This window comes from Saccopteryx leptura, chromosome 6 (assembly GCF_036850995.1).
Source record: "Saccopteryx leptura isolate mSacLep1 chromosome 6, mSacLep1_pri_phased_curated, whole genome shotgun sequence".
NCBI lineage: Eukaryota > Metazoa > Chordata > Mammalia > Chiroptera > Emballonuridae > Saccopteryx > Saccopteryx leptura.
The window spans coordinates 9,821,790-9,842,252 of NC_089508.1; the positions used below are offsets into that span (position 1 = coordinate 9,821,790).

The window sequence follows — 20,463 nt, forward strand, 5'->3', positions numbered from 1 at the left end:
TGAAACAATGAAGCTCCAACTCCACACGTAGATAGCACTCCAGAGAGAAGGAGGGACGGAAGAACTCAAACCTGAGGGTGTGAATATCAGTACAAATATTTTCATCTGTTTGTCAGTTGTAGACTGAGCATCAGGATTTCTTTTTCTTCACAGATACTGTGCTAGATTACCAAGTGATCCGTTTACTCATCTAGCTCCTAAATGTAGGACCCGAGAGTTGCCTGATGGTACATTCTATTCAACTCTTTATCTGCCAATTAACTCACCTCTTCGAGCCTCCATTGTTGTAAGTTTAGAAAAAGAAATAATTGTGCCTTTAACTTATGTCATTAATGGATTTTTTTTCAGCTTCTCTGAGCCTATGCAACTTGCAGGTAAATTTGGCTTTAAATCTACTTTAAGAAGTAGATATATAGATCTCTTTTGTAGTCAACTACATGTTTACATCTTTAATAGACTATATAACTTAGAGACTCTTAGAATTGGAATATATGACCTGTGAAGTTGCCTCTTAAGGTCTGATTAATGGAGACATTTTTAACAGGATCATTCAGCTGTGGCTTAGCTATGTACAGTGACACCGGATTCATTAAATATAATTGGGCTCCTCTACTGATTTTGTTGTTCATTTGAGGATCTGCCTTTGAGTAACTGCTGTCCTTGGTCCCAGTGCTGATTTCCAGATATTCCAATCTAATTTACTTCTATTGTATGTTAAAAGTTGTTCAGTACCATTAATATGTATGCTATAGTCATATCTTGATATATATATATATATTTTTTAGTTACATACTTGTAAATTAGTGAAAATAAAATACATTAAAATCTTGTTAAAATCCAGATTCACCAATATTGTCATATCTTAGTTATTATTTAGTTTTTCCTGGGAAGATTTTTAAGATGGCTGTTTTAGATATGGAGATTAGCATTTCTTTTAAACTCGTTGACCTTTTTTGAAATAAAGATTTTTTATTCTGGTGAGTCTGCACTGAAAGGTATCAGGGGCGGAGGTTTCCCCGCTGTTTGAGTTGTTAATGGTAGTGTAGCTCTGTGCATACACAATAGAGTGTTTTCTGTTACTTTCAGGGTCCACCAATGAGCTGTATACGGTTGGCTGAAAGAGTTGTAGCTCTTATTTGCTGTGAAAAACTGCATAAAATTGGTAAGCTTTTGAAAAGCACATGCAAGTAAAAATAGTTAAAAACATTATAAAACACAAGCCTATCGGGGCTTTTGTTGGTCTGCAGACTTTGTGGAGCTGTGAACGCGTTGTGCTGGCCGTGCTTTGGTGCCTTTGGGTGTGACTGGCCCTGGTGTGAGGGCCTGTGCGGGTGGAGGGGGCTTTGTTCCCACAGCGGAACTGCGGGCACCTGGGCTTTCTGCTGCTTCACACTCCTTTTAAATACATGGCGTTTTCTCATACTGTTGAATCACGAATGTTTGTGGTTTAGTGCAGCAGTCTCAAATTATTCTATATTCGTGTACAAATTAATTTCCTTTTTTAAAAGTGGGAAGACTCTCCGGCCCTGGCCGGTTGGCTCAGTGGTAGAGCGTCGGCCTGGCATGCAGAGGTCCCGGGTTCGATTCCCGGCCAGGGCACACAGGAGAGGCGCCCATCTGCTTCTCCACCCCTCCCCCTCTCCTTCCTCTCTCTCTCTTACCCTCCCGCAGCCGAGGCTCCACTGGAACAAAGATGGCCCGGGCGCTGGGCATGGCTCCTTGGCCTCTGCCCCAGGCGCTAGAGTGGCTCTGGTTGCGACAGAGCGACGCCCCGGAGGGCAGAGCATCGCCCCCTAGTGGGCAGAGCTTCGCCCCCTGGTGGGCGTGCCGGGTGGATCCCGGTCGGGCGCATGTGGGAGTCTGTCTGACTGTCTCTCCCTGTTTCCAGCTTCAGAAAAATACCAAAAAAATAAAAAAATTAAAAAGTGGGAAGACTCTTTCCATGGCTTTTGTAAAGTGATCATGATGTGCTGTTTTCCTGTTCTGTTTTTATTTTTGAAACTTAGAACCATTTATTTATAATTCTGCTTATGTTGAATATATGAATGTCAGCATAGACTTTGCCTTAAGTGTCACATTCGATTACTTCTTTTTATTAAGGGCAGAGATGCTTTAGTTGTCACTACTTTTCCAGTTGTTTCTTAACATAGTGCTGTTCTGTATTATTTACTAATTAATAGGCAAAATTTGTATTGTTCATGTTAATTCTCTTTAAACTTCTTAGGTGAACTGGATGACCATTTGATGCCAGTTGGGAAAGAAACTGTTAAATATGAAGAAGAACTAGATTTGCATGATGAAGAAGAGACCAGTGTCCCAGGCAGACCAGGTTCCACAAAACGGAGACAGTGCTACCCAAAAGCAGTTAGTATTGGTTAGAACTGAGTAAAAAGCTGGCCTTTCTGACTTTTTATCTCCTGCACGTCAGCTCTCAGTTCCTTTGTGCGGCTTCTCACAGCCCTGCAGTTTGGCCCCCTCTGGACCGCTGCTCAGCTCCCCCATTCACACCTCCTCTCCGATCAGCCCCCTCGCCTTCCTACAGCTCTGGGCGCTCTCCCCTCCTCAGACATTGCATCTTTCTATTTTTTTAAAAAGGGTTCTTGGACTCACCTTTCACATTCTATCCAGAATGTTTATTTTATTTAAAGAGCTATTCTTTGTTTCATTCACCGTCGCGGTGAGATTCTTGCTTTACTTATGTTTGGGGCTAAGACCAAAGAGGATTTGTGTGATAAAATAGACACGTGAAAAGATGCCTGCTCAAGATGAGGGCACGCGGGCGGATGTTAAGTACAGATGTTTGTCTGGAGTTAGGGTGTGGCCTCATAGGGGTCAGTGTATTGTGTCCAGGCTGACCTGTGGCAGGGTTCATGCACTAAAGCATCCCGAGTCTGGCTTCTAGTTATAGTTGTATAATCAATAGTGCATGCTAAGGTAGGCAAGCTTGGGCCTCCTTGCATCCCAGCCTGAGAAATGCTTACTCTCTAGCAATTTAAGTAATTAAGTGGTCCTGTGTCTCACTTATTTTCTTAGCTTGTCCCCGTCAATGTTTAGTAAAGCCAGGAATAAATTTGTTTTCTTGCCAACATCTGGAAAAGAGGCTATTATAATTGAGCTTGATGCTTAATTTTTCTTTCCAATTCTAGATTCCAGAATGTCTGCGGGACAGCTACCCCAGACCCGACCAGCCCTGTTACCTGTATGTGATAGGAATGGTTCTGACGACACCGCTACCCGATGAGCTCAACTTCAGGAGGCGGAAGCTCTACCCCCCTGAGGACACCACAAGATGCTTTGGAATACTGACAGCCAAACCCATACCTCAGGTAAGACACTTCAGGACAATTTAGGGTAAAAATACTCTGTTTCTTTAAAAAAGGAAAATCTACATAAGAGTGACTGCCTTTTATTACCTCGGTATGTTTCCTATTTCAAAATTGAGGTGTTTCTTCTGTTCCCTGATAGAAAGCATCACTCTTCTGAAGTTATTGATAAAGGAGTAAAGTAACTGGTAACCATTGAGGTACTTTCTTTTTCTTTTTGCTAAGATCCCGCACTTTCCTGTGTACACCCGCTCTGGAGAGGTCACCATATCCATTGAGCTGAAGAAGTCTGGTTTCACCTTGTCTCTGCAAATGCTTGAGCTGATCACGAGACTCCACCAGTATATATTCTCACATATTCTTCGCCTTGAAAAACCTGCACTAGAATTTAGACCCACAGCTGCTGACTCAGCATACTGTGTTCTACCTCTGAACGTCGGTAAGAAGGACCCAGACTCAAAAGCGTTCGCTTACACTAGCTAGAAAGTGGAAGTTTTGCTTGACAGCTAGCTTTTGTATATACTACAGAAATCTCTTGCTTTGATAACTAAATTAGACACATATGAATGCATAGCTTACGTGAGAATCTTTATTATTATATTTTAATATGCTGAAGAATCTTTTTCTTCCTCAAGTTAATGACTCCAGCACTTTGGACATTGACTTTAAATTCATGGAAGATATTGAGAAATCCGAAGCTCGCATAGGCATTCCCAGTACAAAGTATTCAAAAGAAACACCCTTTGTTTTTAAATTGGAAGATTACCAGGACGCGGTTATCATTCCAAGGTAAGCAGTGAAAAGTGCAAGTGACGGTGCTGGTGACACCTGGCCGCACCAGAGGCACTTGTTCACATGGGAATGTCAGTGGCTGTGTTCTTGGCATTGATGTTTCTGCTAAAAAATGTGGGAATCTCTTCAGGACGAACTTGTTCTCTCCAGTTTACTTCCTTGGAAAACAGTGTAAGCACAGTAGTTGAAGAGGTTTTTACTTTGTGAAGGTTGTGTAATCTGAATGGTGTTGACAGGCTTTCTTCTTAAAATCACCATCCTGTTAATCCCCAAAGTCTTCTAGAATTTGATCATAAATATTTCTCTTAAAAATTTTTTTTTAAAGATTTATTGATTGATTTTACAGAGGGAGGGGGGACAAGAAGTATTAACTCATGGTTATTCATTGATTGCTTGTTGTCTGGCACATACGACAAGCGAGCTCAGCCCCCAGGTCGAGGGTGTATCCGCTGCACCACCACAGGCCAGGCTCTCTGAGAATTTTTATAAGGAATAATGTTATTAAGTACAAAGGAAATAGTCAATGAGACTGCTTTTTTTATTTTGTAAAAATTTAGGGAATGGAGATTTTTAGCAATAAAATTCCTTTTCAAAGAATAGGAATGGCTGTAAAACAGTCTTTCTCTGATTTTTAAATTTGTGTGCCTCAAAGCCATATTTTAAATTTTAGCTGTCATTAAACTATCAGCATCATAAATGATATAATAACATTTCATGTGGCAGGTGTCCATCATGGTTAGCGTTAGTAACGTACAAAGTGCTCGGTTTGGATATTGGAAGTTTTATATCTATCTATCTATCTATCTATCTATCTATGTATTTATATTTTGAGAGAGAGAGAGAGAGAGGAGAGAGAGAGGAAGGGAGAGAGATGGAAGCATCAACTCGTAGTTGCATCTCTAGTTCTTTGATTGCTTCTCATAGATGCCTTGACCAGGGTGGAGGCTCCAGCCAGGCCAGTGACCTTGGGCTCAAGCCAGCATGTCCACGATCCCACACTCAAGCTGGCGACCTTGGGGATTTGAACCCGGGTCCTCAGCATCCCAGGTTGATGCTCCATCCATTGCACCACCACCGGTCAGGCCTATAATGTTTATATTGATGAAATTAAGGGAAACTTAAAGGTGCTGTTTAGTGTCCATATGTTATCAAAGCATAGAGAGTTAGGACAAAGATAACAGTGAACTAGAGAAGTGTGGTTAGTTAGGTTTTACTTGATATAAATGTATTTTTTTAAAATCCATTTGAAGTAGTATATAAGTTGCAATTAAAGTTTTCATTAATGTTATTTTTTTAACCTTTTGAGCTCTTACTTTAAAAATTATATTTGCATTTTCAGAATAAAAACTTCTGTTTTGAGGACAGTTGACTTAAACTAGAAGTTACTGATTGTTTTTCTTTTTTAGGTATCGAAATTTTGATCAGCCTCATCGATTCTATGTAGCTGATGTGTACACTGATCTTACCCCACTGAGTAAATTTCCTTCCCCCGAGTATGAAACTTTTGCAGAGTATTATAAAACAAAGTATAACCTTGACCTGACCAATCTCAACCAGCCGCTGCTGGATGTGGACCACACATCTTCAAGGTGAGGAGTTTCACTTGTGCCATTTTCCCAGGGGTCAGTAGGCACGTGTGGAGGCCCACTGTCTGCTGCCCACCTGTGGACTCCCAAATCAGATCCTTTGCATGCAGCATCGCCGGGGGGGGGGGGGGGCACGGTTTAAGCGGCTCTGCAGGTGGTTTGTAGGCATCCGAAGTTGGAGAATCACTGTGAGGACGCACTTGTTTTTGTCTGTAAAATGTTGACGTTTTCACAGACTTAATCTGCTGACACCTCGCCATTTGAACCAGAAAGGGAAAGCCCTCCCGCTGAGCAGCGCGGAGAAGAGGAAGGCCAAGTGGGAGAGTCTGCAGAACAAGCAGGTGACGGTCCTGGTTGCTGGGCCAGTTTGTGTTTTGAAGATAACCTTGGAATTTACAGAATGACTAAATGTGAACTAAATGACTTGTAAATATTTTGGAAATTGCCCAAGCCTCAGGTTTTGTTTTGGTTTAACTGATACTATGTTGACTTTTATTTGACTGCCTTTCTGGTAAGTATGGGCAGCTTAGCTTTTATATTTGGTCCATTGATACAATTATATCATGAAACCATCCTTATAAATTTTAAGATAAATCATATTTGGCCTTCAAGGATTATTTGAAAAAAATGTTTTTCAGTTTTTTAATTCAAGTTGACATTCATTTCAGGGATACAGCGTAGTGGCTAGATGTTGTGAACCTACCTAGCAGTCCCTCAGTGAGCCCAGGATCTCCCTGACCCTGTGTGGCCTTCAGGGATTGTTTCCTTTACATTTTTAAAAATAAGATTTTGCTAAGACTCAGTATTTTTGTTTTTATCCATTAGTGAATTGGTCTTAAATTTGTTTTTCACTCTTTCGTGTGTTTGCTTTATACTTATCCGTTCACATTTTTTTTGTGTTCAGATCCTGGTTCCAGAACTCTGTGCTATCCACCCAATCCCAGCATCACTGTGGAGAAAAGCAGTGTGTCTCCCCAGCATCCTCTATCGCCTTCACTGCCTTCTGACTGCAGAGGAGCTGAGAGCCCAGACGGCCAGCGATGCTGGCGTGGGGGTCAGAGCACTTCCTGTGGACTTCAGGTATGCCTGCGTGGGGCCCGAGAGAAGACCAGCTGTGGGGCCGTGTCGGCGAAGAACTGAATTAAGTGTAACTTTTTTTTTTTTGTATTTTTCTGAAGCTGGAAACAGGGAGAGACAGACAGACTCTCGCATGCGCCCAACCGGGATCCACCCGGCATGCCCACCAGGGGGCGACGCTCTGCCCACCAGGGGGCGATGCTCTGCCCCTACGGGGCATCGCTCTATTGCGACCAGAGCCACTCTAGCGTCTGGGGCAGAGGCCAAGGAGCCATCCCCAGCACCCGGGTCATCTCTGCTCCAGTGGAGCCTTGGCTGCGGGAGGGGAAGAGAGAGACAGAGAGGAAGGAGAGGGGGAGGGGTGGAGAAGCAGATGGGCGCTTCTCCTGTGTGCCCTGGCCGGGAATCGAACCCGGGACTTCTGCACGCCAGGCCGACGCTCTACCACTGAGCCAACAGGCCAGGGCAAGTGTAACTTTTAACTTTATAGAAAATGATTCTTAAAAGGTTAAGAAAACACGGATGTCTATTATATGGCGTAAATGTGAGCTTTGATTCCTGTGTGAAAGTCTGTGTGCTGATAGACCCGTGTTCCTGTGAAGTTACAGGGGAAGGTGGGGAACTGAGATCAAAAACAGTCTTCCCCCAGTGATGGCGGTTGAGTTGAAAATGAAAACAGGCCTTTGTTACTGTGTAGACATTCTAAGACTGCTTTCTCTTACAAAATCCGATCTATATTGAAAAGCGGTTGCCTTCATTATTTCCTTCCCACATTATTTTCTTCCCACTAGTAAAGTCTCTGTGTTCTAAGGAAATTATTGGTTTAACCACTCAAATTAATTTGGGTTATCCAATTGGCAAGACCAAGATGGTTCTAGAGATTGAAGAACTTTAAAATAGAATAGTAGGAACTGGTGTTAGCTCCTCTTCCAAGTTGGAAGCTCAGGCTCTGACCGGTTCTGTGTGTTGCCCAGAGTCACCCACCTGGTTCACCAGGGCTTGGGATCCCAGCCCCTCCGACGACTGTAGGCTCCTGATCCAACGGCCACACTGCTGCAGGGCAGGGGTGAAAGCAGCGGGCACACCGTGTCTCACTTCACAGCTGACGTTGTACACACTTCCAGTAATGTGCATTTCTGCCTTGGAAACTGGTTTTTCTTCTTAAGTAGGAGTACATTTGTAGGGATCTTTATTTTTTATTCAAATTTCTCTTACTCTAAGCCTAGCCCTTTTGAGGGATCTGATGAAAACTTATAATAATGTCTTTGCAGATATCCTAACTTAGACTTCGGGTGGAAAAAATCTATTGACAGTAAATCTTTCATCTCAATTGCTAACTCCTCTTCAGCTGAAAATGATAATTACTGTAAGCACAGCACAGTTGTCCCTGAAAATGCTGCACATCAAGGTGCTAATAGAACCCCCTCCCTAGAAAACCATGACCAAATGTCTGTGAACTACAGAACGTTGTTCAGCGAGTCATCTGGTAAACTCCCGATCGAAGTTTCAACGGACCTCACAGCAATTAATGGTCTTTCTTACAATAGAAGTCTTGCCAATGGCAGTTATGATTTAGCTAACAGAGACTTTTGCCAAGGAAATCAGCTGAATTACTACAAGCAGGAAATACCTGTACAACCAACTACCTCATATCCAATTCAGAATTTATACAATTATGAGAACCAGCCCAAGCCTAGCGATGAATGTGCTCTACTGAGTAATAAATACCTTGATGGAAATGCTAACAAATCTACCTCAGATGGCAGTCCCACGGTGGACACGGTGCCTGGCACTACAGAAGCTGTTACAGTGCCCGCAGACAGGACGGCTTCCGAGCAGAGCCCTGCCCCTGGGTACTCCTCAAGGACTCTTGGCCCGAACCCTGGACTCATTCTCCAGGCTTTGACCCTGTCCAATGCTAGTGATGGATTTAACCTGGAGCGGCTGGAGATGCTGGGCGACTCCTTTCTGAAGCACGCCATCACCACCTACCTGTTTTGCACTTACCCTGACGCTCACGAGGGCCGCCTGTCATATATGAGAAGCAAAAAGGTAAGAGGCACTCTTTTATCTTGAGCAGTAATTATCCAGTGTGCCCAGGTTGGGCTCAAGTATCGGCTGGTCTCGGGGGATGAAGACAGTATTAAGCCGGGTGCCCTCCCCCCACGTGGGAGCTCAGGTCTGGGGGCTAGCTGACCTGTACTTATTTATGGGTGAAAATTCAGTTCAGAGAAAGCTATTTGTGAGAGCTGTGCCTTACTTAGCTGAATGAAGCACTCACTTGGAGGGTGTCTTGGCATAGAAGGCAGACAAACTTGGATGAGATGCCGGGCTTTCTCGGTCACTCATCCTCAGGGTCTCAGGGCGCCGGGGAGGGGACAGAGCCGTGCCCCCCCCCCCCCAGCTCGGAGACTCCCACGGAAGCAGTTCCGAGGAAGCAGTGCTTGAGAACCCAAAGGAAGGGCACGTTCTTAAATTCAGTGTGAAATCAAGGTTTGAGGAAGGAAAGTAATGGAGATAAAACAGTTAATGATGGTAAGAGGTGCCACAAGTAACGTGTGCCTGCTTGACAGCTTAGAAAGCGCCACTGCCCAGGCACTCAGGGAAGGGCCGTCACGTATGACCAGGAGGGTGAAGCGGAAGAGGTGTAAGGTGTGTGTTCCCAGTGCGGACGGAAAATGGGCAGGCGCAGAGCGTGGCGGCCCTAGGGAATCGGCTGTGGGAACAGCAGAAGTGTGGGAAGTCCTGAGAAGACTTGAAAAGGAAGCTGAATTTGATAATACCATTGCAAAATACTTTAAAGTTAAAAACCAAAAATAAAAAAGGAAAAGAAAAGGAAGGTGGGCAAAGCCATATTGTGGAAGATCTTCCATGCTACAGATGAGGGAGTTTACATGGTGAATGTTGTAGGCACTTCTTGCATAAGGGACTATTCGTGTTAATAAAGTGATGGTTTTGAATGATCAATCTGGTAGCAGAATGCAGTGTGAGTTGAAAGGCAAGACCAGACTAAGCTGAGCAGACTGCTGGCCTTGGAAGAAGTGTAAGCTGCAGGAGACAGTGGGATACAGAGCTAAGTCCTGGCGGTCAGGAAGGACAGTGATTGTAGCCCACATCTGTGCAGTGCTCACTGTCGCCAGTCACTCCTTTCTTACCCCTTTCTAGACGAGGACACTGGGCAGCAGAGGTTTCTCGCCAGGTCATGTGGCAGATAGGGGCAGAGCTTTAGAGAGCTTGCCCTTCGCCAGGGCACTGACCCCCCCCCCTTGGTATTACCTGACAGCAGGCTCCACACTGGGCATGTTACAGACCTTCTGGGTCCCCCTTTTGCAGACGAGGAAACTGCCCGGAGAGTGTAATTAGCTGGTGTAAGTCCTCTAGCTTGTCTGGGGCAGTGAGGAGCAGGTCTGAGGCCAGTGTCGGGCCCGTGCAGTGAGGAGCAGGTCTGAGGCCAGTGTCGGGCCCGTGAAGTGAGGAGCGGGTCTGAGGCCAGTGTCGGGCCCGTGCAGTGAGGAGCGGGTCTGAGGCCAGTGTCGGGCCCGTGCAGTGAGGAGCGGGTCTGAGGCCAGTGTCGGGCCCGTGCAGTGAGGAGCGGGTCTGAGGCCAGTGTCGGGCCCGTGCAGTGAGGAGCGGGTCTGAGGCCAGTGTCGGGCCCGTGCAGTGAGGAGCGGGTCTGAGGCCAGTGTCGGGCCCGTGCAGTGAGGAGCGGGTCTGAGGCCAGTGTCGGGCCCGTGCAGTGAGGAGCGGGTCTGAGGCCAGTGTCGGGCCCGTGCAGTGAGGAGCGGGTCTGAGGCCAGTGTCGGGCCCGTGCAGTGAGGAGCGGGTCTGAGGCCAGTGTCGGGCCCGTGCAGTGAGGAGCGGGTCTGAGGCCAGTGTCGGGCCCGTGCAGTGAGGAGCGGGTCTGAGGCCAGTGTCGGGCCCGTGCAGTGAGGAGCAGGTCTGAGGCCAGTGTCGGGCCCGTGCAGTGAGGAGCAGGTCTGAGGCCAGTGTCGGGCCCGTGCAGTGAGGAGCAGGTCTGAGGCCAGTGTCGGGCCCGTGCAGTGAGGAGCAGGTCTGAGGCCAGTGTCGGGCCCGTGCAGTGAGGAGCAGGTCTGAGGCCAGTGTCGGGCCCGTGCAGTGAGGAGCGGGTCTGAGGCCAGTGTCGGGCCCGTGCAGTGAGGAGCGGGTCTGAGGCCAGTGTCGGGCCCGTGCAGTGAGGAGCAGGTCTGAGGCCAGTGTCGGGCCCGTGCAGTGAGGAGCAGGTCTGAGGCCAGTGTCGGGCCCGTCGCTGTCTTCTCTGCTGCCCCCCAGTGTACTCGGCGGGCGGAGAGCCGGGCAGGGATGCAGTCACGACAGCCATACACACTGGGAGGCCAGGGCGGTCATGGTGCGAGGGTGAGGTAGACAGAGTGTAGGGATCGGTTCGGGGGTGGGGGTGGGGGTTATACCTACGGAATATGAAACGGAATGTTCAGACAATTGAGAAATTACAACTACGATATGGTTTGGGGGAGTGGTCTTTATATGAGTGGTAGTTGAAATTCTGAGGATGAGTGAGATTTTCCAGAGATGGTTGCAGAAAGTATCAGAGGCTAATAAGAGTGACTAGAAAGTAATATTATGTATACTCTAATAGAGAAGAAAGACATTACGTTTCAAAAATTCATTCATTTTTCTGTTCAGAAAGCTTTGACTCAGTTCCTGCAGAAATTCTCCTTCCCCCCCTCCTGGTGTAAGGCCTTTTAGACGCTCAACCCCAGACACTTCTGTCTCCTCACCAGGAAATGACGTACTTAAATACAAAGAAATACAGAATGAAAATGAGGTTCTTTATTGCCTTTTGCTCTATTTTAAAATGGTGGACCGAGGCACCCTCGTTCTTCACACAGACCCCAGACCCTGGGCGCGCACTGTTGGTGGTCTTCCCAGAGCACTTGTCCCACCCTGAGCTTCGTATGAGTCCTTACTTAGTTCCTTCTTCCTTTTCTGTTGACTTTGAGTGGGAGTTGCATCCCTTTCGAGTCCTCATTGGCACCTGTGATGTTGCATTCTCATAGCGTGGAAAAGGAAAGTGGCACTGATTTGAGCTGTTGCATTTCCCGCAGCGGGGAAGCCCTCGAGCACATCATGCGCGTTGGGTGGGCTTCTTTCCCTCTCCCTGTGTCCTCAGCGGTGCCCGCTCTGCGGTCTCCCCGACTGTGTTCTCAGGATGCCTGCCCCAGCCCAGTGCCTCTCTCATGGCACGTGCTTCTGACTTGGAAAGAGCTCATGACGCACTCAAATACAAAGAAACCCAGAATGAAAATGAGGTTCTTTATTGCCTTTTGCACTATTTTAAAATGGTGGACCGAAACTATCTTGAAATACCATCTAAAACAAAGGAGCAATGTTTAAGAAAATACTGCAGTTGTTACCATATTTGTGGCTTAGGGTCTAGCAACATAAAATTATTGTAGCTCTGTTCAGTGCCAGTTTTCATTTTATTTCATTGAGAATGTTGTGATATTTTGGACTTTTGATAGGGATTCATTTTCTGGTAGTCCCAATTTTATATCACCATATTGTGTTTTCAAAAGGTTGAAATTGAATTGTTACTTATGACTTTATAAGAAATTTGCATATATACATCAGTTTTTTCTAATCTGCATTTAATACTCAGAAATAGTCATCTAACTACACTGAAGGATATAGAATTTAATATTTCCTATCAGTCTAATTAGTGACCAGTTATAGTAATCCAGGTAAAAATATATTAAGATGCCTTATATGAATTTCAGCAGTGATAATTTATAGTAAGTGTCTTATAAAATTTTTCTGCTAAAGGTCAGCAACTGTAACCTGTATCGGCTTGGAAAAAAGAAGGGACTGCCCAGCCGCATGGTGGTGTCAATATTCGACCCCCCCGTGAACTGGCTTCCTCCTGGTTATACAGTAAATCAGGACAAAAGTACTTCAGACAAATGGGAAAAAGAGGAGATGGTAAGTTTCTGGTAACTGGAAGGGCTTATTTTTTGATGAGGGGGAGAATTTTGTTCTATTAATTTTTTGTTTTAGAATAGATATTTGATATATTGAGTTAGTAACTCTATTAACAGACTGTCTTTCGATTGAATTTAGAAACAGTATCAGAATTTTGATAGAAAACAAATTTCTATTACCTTCTTTTGCCAGAGGCAGAAGGATCCCTGATACTATGACTCAAAAGGGAAGAAAAACCCCGTAACGTTTCACTTTACTGTTATGTATCATAGTTTATCATAGATCCTTAGCTCTGTTCAGTGACCTACGATCTCCAGTCTGTGAAATAATGAAATTTCAATAAAATCTTATTTTTATAGCTTGGGGTTTAACGTGCCTTTTCTCCTCTTGTGAAATAATAATAATAATAATAATAATAATAATAATAATAAATTACTAAACATAAAGGTTGTAGTTTTCTGGAAACAGTTTAAATCTTGCCAGTGACTTCAGAAGATTCCAGATGTTAGCTGCAGCTGCTTGGTGATGTCTTATCTGGAAGGCCAGCAGAGGGCGCCACAGAGGGCCCGGGAGCTGAGCTGTGGAAGCAGCCGCCTGCGGGTGGCTGGGAAAGCAGCCACTGCCAGAGGGAGAGGCGGCTCGGGTGGTTTCCTCTCTCGGAGGGTTACTTCGCACTGGTGGTGGGGACTGTTTTGTCCTTACTGCATCTTCCCTTCAGGCCAACAGTGAGAACACCCTTTCCTTCACAGGTTATGTTTCTACACGGACACATTCTCTCTGACGTGCACACCCGAGATATGTCTCAAATATTTCCGGTCACATGCTCTGTGACTCTGTTTGTACTTCTGCCTCTTTCCTGAGGATATTTTTAACTCATGCGATATTTAACTTATCAAAATTAAACTTAGGAAGAAAGGTATTAAGAGAACATTTTAATGCCAGTTGGGTTAGAAAATGTACACTTGTTACTAATTTAGAATTAGGTAGAACCTAGGAGAAAATGTGTAGGTTCTAAGAACCTTAGAGAAAATACTACATTTTTACAAAAATTATTCCAGTAAAAATCATTCTGACTTGTAAATACTGTTTCATAATATAATTAACTCTTTAAAAAAACAAATTTAGCATAAAGTTGACATTGGCATGCCCTTTTGATTAAAACAAAATTTTTTTTTAAAGGTGCAGCACACCTTTTTTTTTTTTTGACATTTCAGATGAACTGGCACTTTGGGTCTTGGAATACATGAAACCAGTGTCTGTGCTTTTTCTGAGTGCTTTCTGCTCATTGAAATAGGCCTCACGTGGTACCGAAGAGCACACGCTGTCCGTCCCTGCTCTCGCTGCGCGCCCGCAGCCAGTGGGGTTCAGCGGACCCTTTGCTCACAAATGCCAGGGGTGCTGACGACTCAGGGAGCAAGTTCACTTGACCTCCGTTCATGCTGGGTTTTTCTGTTTTTAAAGAGCTGAAGTGCTCTTGGAAGGGGAGTGAGGTGGAAGCCCACTGTTTGCAGATACAGACACTGAAACCAGGAGGCTGGAAGAACTTTCCCCAGGATCATACAGCTCATTGGAGAGGAAACCCAGCCTTCTGGTTTTTGAGGGGTTTTGTGTGTGTGTGTGCTCTGCCGATTTTAAGTTTATGTTAACATCATACTAAAGATAAATGAGGATATTTTTTTAGTTGAAAAGTTATTCAGTCTGATTTTTTAAAGAAAATTGTGATTTGGCTCTTTCTTCTAAGGACCAAACTACAGTCAAAAACATCTCAGGTTACCTGGAAAGTAGAGGGTGTTTAACAGGAAATAGTTCCTAAAGGTCTGCCATTGTTTCTTTTGTTCTTCCTTAGTCTTGAAAAAGTTTTGTAAACTTTTTTTTTTACTTAAAAGTATAGATAGTTATAGGCATATGGCCTGGCTCACCACTCTTCTTTCTTTCCAGATTATACAGCTTGTATCTCTTTTAAGTCTGGCTTAAAATGAAAATATTTGTAGTATTTTAAAACTGCTTGACAGGAAGTTTGAAAACCTTTTTTCAGAATACCCTGGAAAGTTGTCACCATCCAAGTTGAAGCACACCCTCCTGCCTCTTCCCCTAAAGTCAAGTCTTGGTTTTTGTTTTTGTTTTTGTTTCTTAACTTTATTGCTCAACTGAAATTTGGCATCTTTCTAGCATTGTGAAACAGTTACATCATTCTGGAGCCCTAGCCTGTTATTAACGTTGTCATTCACAAATAAGCTTTTGCCAAAGAAATTGGAATTAGCAAAGATCTTCTGACAGAAATTGGATTGTTGTGTTTCGTGTTAGTCTAAGTTTTCCTCTGTTTTTGTCAGTTATGCTATAATCTGTTACCCTGATTACTGTAGCTCAGTGGAGAGGAAAAGCATAATTTCTCAAATTCATTGCTTGGTTCAGTGATTGCTTTTATTTTTCAAGTAAAGCAATTTAGTTTTATATTATAACAAATGTACTTTTATATGAAGTAGAAATAGGGACAAAAACTTGATTATGAAACTCTTGCACATTTTTAATGTTATAAAGATTTAAGAAATTTATCTGTTTTCACATTATACTTGTGTAATTGCAAAGATAATGCTCTTTCTTTGGAATTTAATGTTATTAATTTGCAAATCTTTTTAAAACTTTGTCAGCAAAATTGAAGCTATCTGAATGGTGTCTGAGCGACTCATTGTGTGTCCTGTCCGAGTCAGAGTTCTTAGCTAGTTTGCCTTGTAGACATTAGTTTTAACTTTATATACCATGTATAAAATCCTTAACTTAAAGCTTCATACTGGATAAAGGTCACTTTATAACTTAGAAAATGAACATTCAAAGAACATGTTTTGCTTTGTTTATATGATTAAATAACTTATTTTATGTTAATTGAAAACAAATGGCCATGATTTTCAAGTTGCCTTTTAGTATTTGTGGTTGTCATTTGAAATTATCCATAACCCTTGCTTTTATTGAGTTTCAGACCCTTTTAAAAACAGCAGCTATGTCTCCCCTCCTTCCCCATTCCCCCTCGTTGCAGACAAAGGACTGCATGTTGGCTAATGGCAAACTGGAGGACGACTTTGAGGAGGAGGAGGAGGAAGAGGAGGACCTGATGTGGAGGGCTCCGAAGGAGGACCCCGATGATGAGGATGACTTCCTGGAGTACGATCAGGAACACATCAAGTTCATAGACAACATGTTAATAGGGTCAGGAGCCTTCGTCAAGAAAATTCCTCTTTCTCCTTTTTCAACCACTGATTCTGCGTATGAATGGAAGATACCCAAAAAATCCTCCTTGGGTAGCATGCCATTTTCATCCGATTTTGAGGACTTTGACTATAGCTCTTGGGATGCCATGTGCTATCTGGACCCGAGCAAAGCCGTGGAAGAGGACGACTTTGTGGTGGGGTTCTGGAACCCATTAGAAGAAAACTGTGGTGCTGACCCAGGGAAGCAGTCCATCTCCTATGACTTGCACACGGAGCAGTGCATTGCCGACAAGAGCATCGCCGACTGCGTGGAGGCCCTGCTGGGCTGCTACCTGACCAGCTGCGGCGAGAGGGCCGCGCAGCTCTTCCTCTGCTCGCTGGGCCTGAAGGTGCTCCCGGTGGTGAAGAGGCCCGACCGGGAGAAGGCCGCGGGCCCCGCCAGGGAGAGTTTCAGCAGCCAACAAAAGACCCTTTCAGGGAGCCGGGCTGCCGCTGGGGTAGCCAGCTCACGTGCTTCTGTGTTTAAGGACTTGGAGTACGGTTGTCTGAAGATCCCGCCGAGATGTATGTTCGATCATCCGGACGCAGATAAAACACTGAATCACCTGATATCGGGTTTTGAAAACTTTGAAAAGAAAATCAACTACAGATTCAAGAATAAGGCTTACCTTCTGCAGGCGTTTACGCATGCCTCCTACCACTACAATACTATCACTGGTAAGAGCCCCAGCCCCAGCGTTACTGCTCGAGAACGAGACCGTGCGTTAATCGCATTATTTTGGCTTAGAAGAAAATGATCTATGCATGTATAAACTTAGTGCTTAATATGCATGGTGGGGGAGGCAGTGAGGAAAAATGAAAGGAGCCTTTAATTTCCTCATCTCTTTGGGAGCGTGCACTGCTCCTTTGATAGCTGCGGCTCGTGCTCTGCTGTGCTCACAGATGTCATTTTATGTGCTGTGTAATTAGGGGAGTCGGGGCTCAGCATTCTGGGCTTTCTGTTCCATCCTGCCCGGTGGCTTTCTGATGCCTGCTCAGTGCTGCTTTTGGTTCTTGATTTATTTGTATATTCTGGATGGATTTCACATCCTTTTATGATTCTTCCTGAACAAAAAAGGCCCCTCTCTTAAGGTCTTTTAAAGTCTCAAGATGAATAGATTATAAGGAACAACTTCACAGGAGGCTTCATGCCTTTGCTCTGACTGATGTCCTTCACTGCACTGTGCCCCACGCGTGGTCCCTTGTCCTCACCGGGCTCCCGTCTGTGAGAGCTAACGGCGGCTTCCGCCTATGAGACGCAGCTTAGGTCCATGCACTGTTTCTGTGTCAGAGCAACAAGTGCTTGAGCCCAGAGTACCAAAGCAAAGTGTAAAGTTTGTGTAAGAAAAACAATGTACATTAAGATAGTTTGAAAAAATGTAAAGCCAAAAAGTGAAAAATGATCCAGCTCTGGAGTAAACACTAGTGAAACTAAAACTTATTTTCTTGGTGGAGAGAAAGGAGGCATGGTGTTCTGCTGCGCAGCCCTGGGGTGCGGGCCGGGCTCGAGCCGTCTCAGCCAGCCCAGCCTCTGCCGTCCCTGGGGGTGCTGGGCCAGGCTCTGCGTCTGTCCCTGCCTCGGTTTCCTCAGGGGAATGGGCTCTCTTTAATCACTGAGGAAGTTTAGGTGCTGGTTGATATTGATAACTTCTCGTATTTTGACAACCAGCCACTTTTGCCTAAGCGTTTGGCTCATTCCTGCAACTGTTCTTTCTTTGTCTCTTGAGTTGTGCCAAATTCAGCATTTCTCACCTAGGTTGAGAAGAGGGGCTCTCGTACTGTTATCTTCTGTAACAGAACCTGGGAGTGGGAGGCCATGGCGTCACTTGGACGTGACACGTGAGTGAGCCAGGGCGTGGTGATTGCAGCCGAGCCTGTAGCAGTGGCGGTGACACGTGGCGGGGGTCGGCGTCACCAGGTGGGGACGTGTGCGGAGGCCTCAGGATAATGGCCAGCGCCCCCCCCTGGCCCGTGGGGTGCCAGTGCAAAAGTGTTCAGTGACAGCAATGTCACCTGGGGAAGGTTTTTTCCCTTAAGCTGTTTTTCTTTGGGCCACTAACAGATTTTATGACCCCAGTTTATATCTAAGAAATGGGCTTAATTTGCTGTTAAAATTTAATTGCCAAAGGCCTCAATAACTATGAGATGTCAAGTAATTTTGTCATTGAAGAATATATGTGAAAGTGAACCCAAATGAAAGTCTGAAAGGGCACTGGGCCGGGTGTCTGCTTAGCTCACGCCCACCCTGGCCCCCCCAGATTGTTACCAGCGCCTCGAGTTCCTGGGAGACGCGATCTTGGACTACCTCATAACCAAGCACCTTTACGAGGACCCGCGGCAGCACTCCCCGGGGGTCCTGACCGACCTGCGCTCCGCGCTGGTCAACAACACCATCTTCGCGTCGCTGGCCGTGAAGTACGACTACCACAAGTACTTCAAAGCCGTGTCCCCTGAGCTCTTCCATGTCATCGATGACTTCGTGCAGTTCCAGCTCGAGAAGAACGAAATGCAAGGGATGGATTCCGAGGTGAGTGCTGCTGAGAGCATGTTCACGAGTGATGTGCGGGCCACCGGCAGGCTTCTCGGTTGTCTGAGTTCGGGCTGCACAGCGGCTGGGAGACGGGCCCGGGGGCTGGGATGGCAGGGACGGGAGGCGAGGGAGCGGAGCAGTCGGCATCCTGTGTCCCAGCGTGTCCCCTGCCCCCAGCAGCCCTCCCTGGCTGCCATGCTGTGCTGTCCCCATGAGTGGATGGGTCAGGAACGTCTGCTACTGTCTCCAGTCGGTGGTGTGAATGTGGATTCTGCTGCTGCTAGACATGGGAAAATCTCAGTTAAAAGCCCAACTTCTACATTTGAAACCATTGGTATTTGAGAGGCTTCTACTTAGAAGTTTAGCCAAAGGCTCTCTGGTGATGGAGCTAATGCTAATGTGCTTGAATTATTTGCAGTTTTGTTGGAAAGGGGATTGATTGGTTTTCAACCTTTTTACACTTGGGGGCCGGGGAAAATAGGATTATTTCGGGGCCCGCTAAGGCAGAAATCACCCTGACTTAAGCGCATTCAACTGAGATCATTGGGACTATAATCTTCATACAACACCAGGGTGGTAACTCATTTGCGGTGCAACATGAGATTTCTGATGGACCAGTTCACAAAAAACACCGGTCTAACTGATCCCTGCCATCATCTGCATACTGTGTGCCCAGGGAATGAACGCTCTTGTCCATGCTGACTCCTTTGTGTTCCTTATCTTGGTAGATTTCTTATAAGGAGTCAAGGAATTTATTCATAAATTTTTCTGGTAGCTGTTTTACTTGTTCTTTCTTTGATTTGTACCTTTCCTTTTTTTAATTGCACCAAACCATTGTTGGGGATTTAGTGCATTTCCTGACTTCCAGTGAGAAAGGAGGGCGGGCAGAGGTGTACCCGCTGTAGAATCTGTGCTGGGGGGAGGGGAGCGCAGTGGGGGGCACCTGGGGGGAGGGCAGGTGTGGGGAGGGTAGGTGTGGGGAGGGCAGCTGGTAGTTCCGCCTGCAGGGGCCTGTCCTAAGGTCAGCAGTCTGGGGGCCAGCGCAGCTGGCATGAGGCTAGGAGTTACAGCCGTCTCACATGTAGACATTATTTCTGGTCTCAGTCTATAGAAATACTTTTAAGCTTAGACTTTGAAGAATCTGCTTAAATTTCATTTAAATTCTCTTTTAAATGACAGTGGGACATACTGGTTCTGTTGATATTTGTTCATTCTCTCTGTTTATATAAGCATGTATAGAAGTTACAAAAACTGATTGGAAGTGTCATAGTCTGGCTTTTCTAATTTACTATTTGATCTTAAAATCTCTTCAATTTTCTGAATCTCAGTTTCCTCATTTATAAAAGGAAAGAAACTTCATAAGTTTTAAACTCTGTTCTATCTCAAAACTAAGATATGTGAACAATAACTAGCTTATTTTTCCAGTAGTTGGCATTATAAATGTTATCTAGAACTTTATGTCACTGAACAGTCAGTCTACTTAGAGACTGCTGTCCCTCACTTTTCATTTCTCTTTCACAAGTAGTTTATGTTTCTTTTAGAAAACACAAGCAGAAAGAAAATTAAAGTTACAGAAATATAAAACCTGAGAAATAACATTTTGAGATTATTGCTATTGTATGTAGATGTAAACATGTATAAAGTTGAATAATATCATACATAATATACTGTAATGTCTTTTTACTTAATTTATTGTGATGACTCTCCAGGTGTTGATTGACATTGTGACTTTCAGTAGCTGCAGGCTGGTCAGTCTCTGGCTATCATGTAATGTATTTGACAGTCCTCTGTGGCTGGATATTTAAATTGTTTTTACTAAGGACTTTTAATAAAGTGGATCTGATAACTACGCTTATATATCCATTCACCTCTTTAAGATAAATTCCCAGAGATGGAATTGCTGTGTCAAAAATTGGGAACCTTTAAAAGGCTTTTGACACGCACATACTTGTTTA

At 44.9% G+C, this 20,463-nt stretch overlaps 1 protein-coding gene across 8 annotated transcripts in view; it reads left to right on the plus strand.

Annotated features, from left to right (window-relative positions):
• DICER1 (dicer 1, ribonuclease III) overlaps positions 1 to 20,463 on the plus strand; it is a 69,746-nt gene that overhangs the window by 43,605 nt on the left and 5,678 nt on the right. For all 8 annotated transcript variants that reach the window (XM_066343402.1, XM_066343407.1, XM_066343408.1 and 5 more), the window contains 13 exons: positions 154 to 286; positions 1,087 to 1,162; positions 2,225 to 2,364; positions 3,147 to 3,326; positions 3,549 to 3,762; positions 3,959 to 4,112; positions 5,522 to 5,704; positions 5,937 to 6,042; positions 6,606 to 6,781; positions 8,050 to 8,830; positions 12,581 to 12,736; positions 15,768 to 16,656; positions 18,237 to 18,505. In XM_066343402.1, the coding sequence (XP_066199499.1) occupies positions 154 to 286; positions 1,087 to 1,162; positions 2,225 to 2,364; positions 3,147 to 3,326; positions 3,549 to 3,762; positions 3,959 to 4,112; positions 5,522 to 5,704; positions 5,937 to 6,042; positions 6,606 to 6,781; positions 8,050 to 8,830; positions 12,581 to 12,736; positions 15,768 to 16,656; positions 18,237 to 18,505 (3,457 nt within the window). The remainder of the gene's footprint in view (positions 1 to 153; positions 287 to 1,086; positions 1,163 to 2,224; positions 2,365 to 3,146; positions 3,327 to 3,548; positions 3,763 to 3,958; positions 4,113 to 5,521; positions 5,705 to 5,936; positions 6,043 to 6,605; positions 6,782 to 8,049; positions 8,831 to 12,580; positions 12,737 to 15,767; positions 16,657 to 18,236; positions 18,506 to 20,463) is intronic.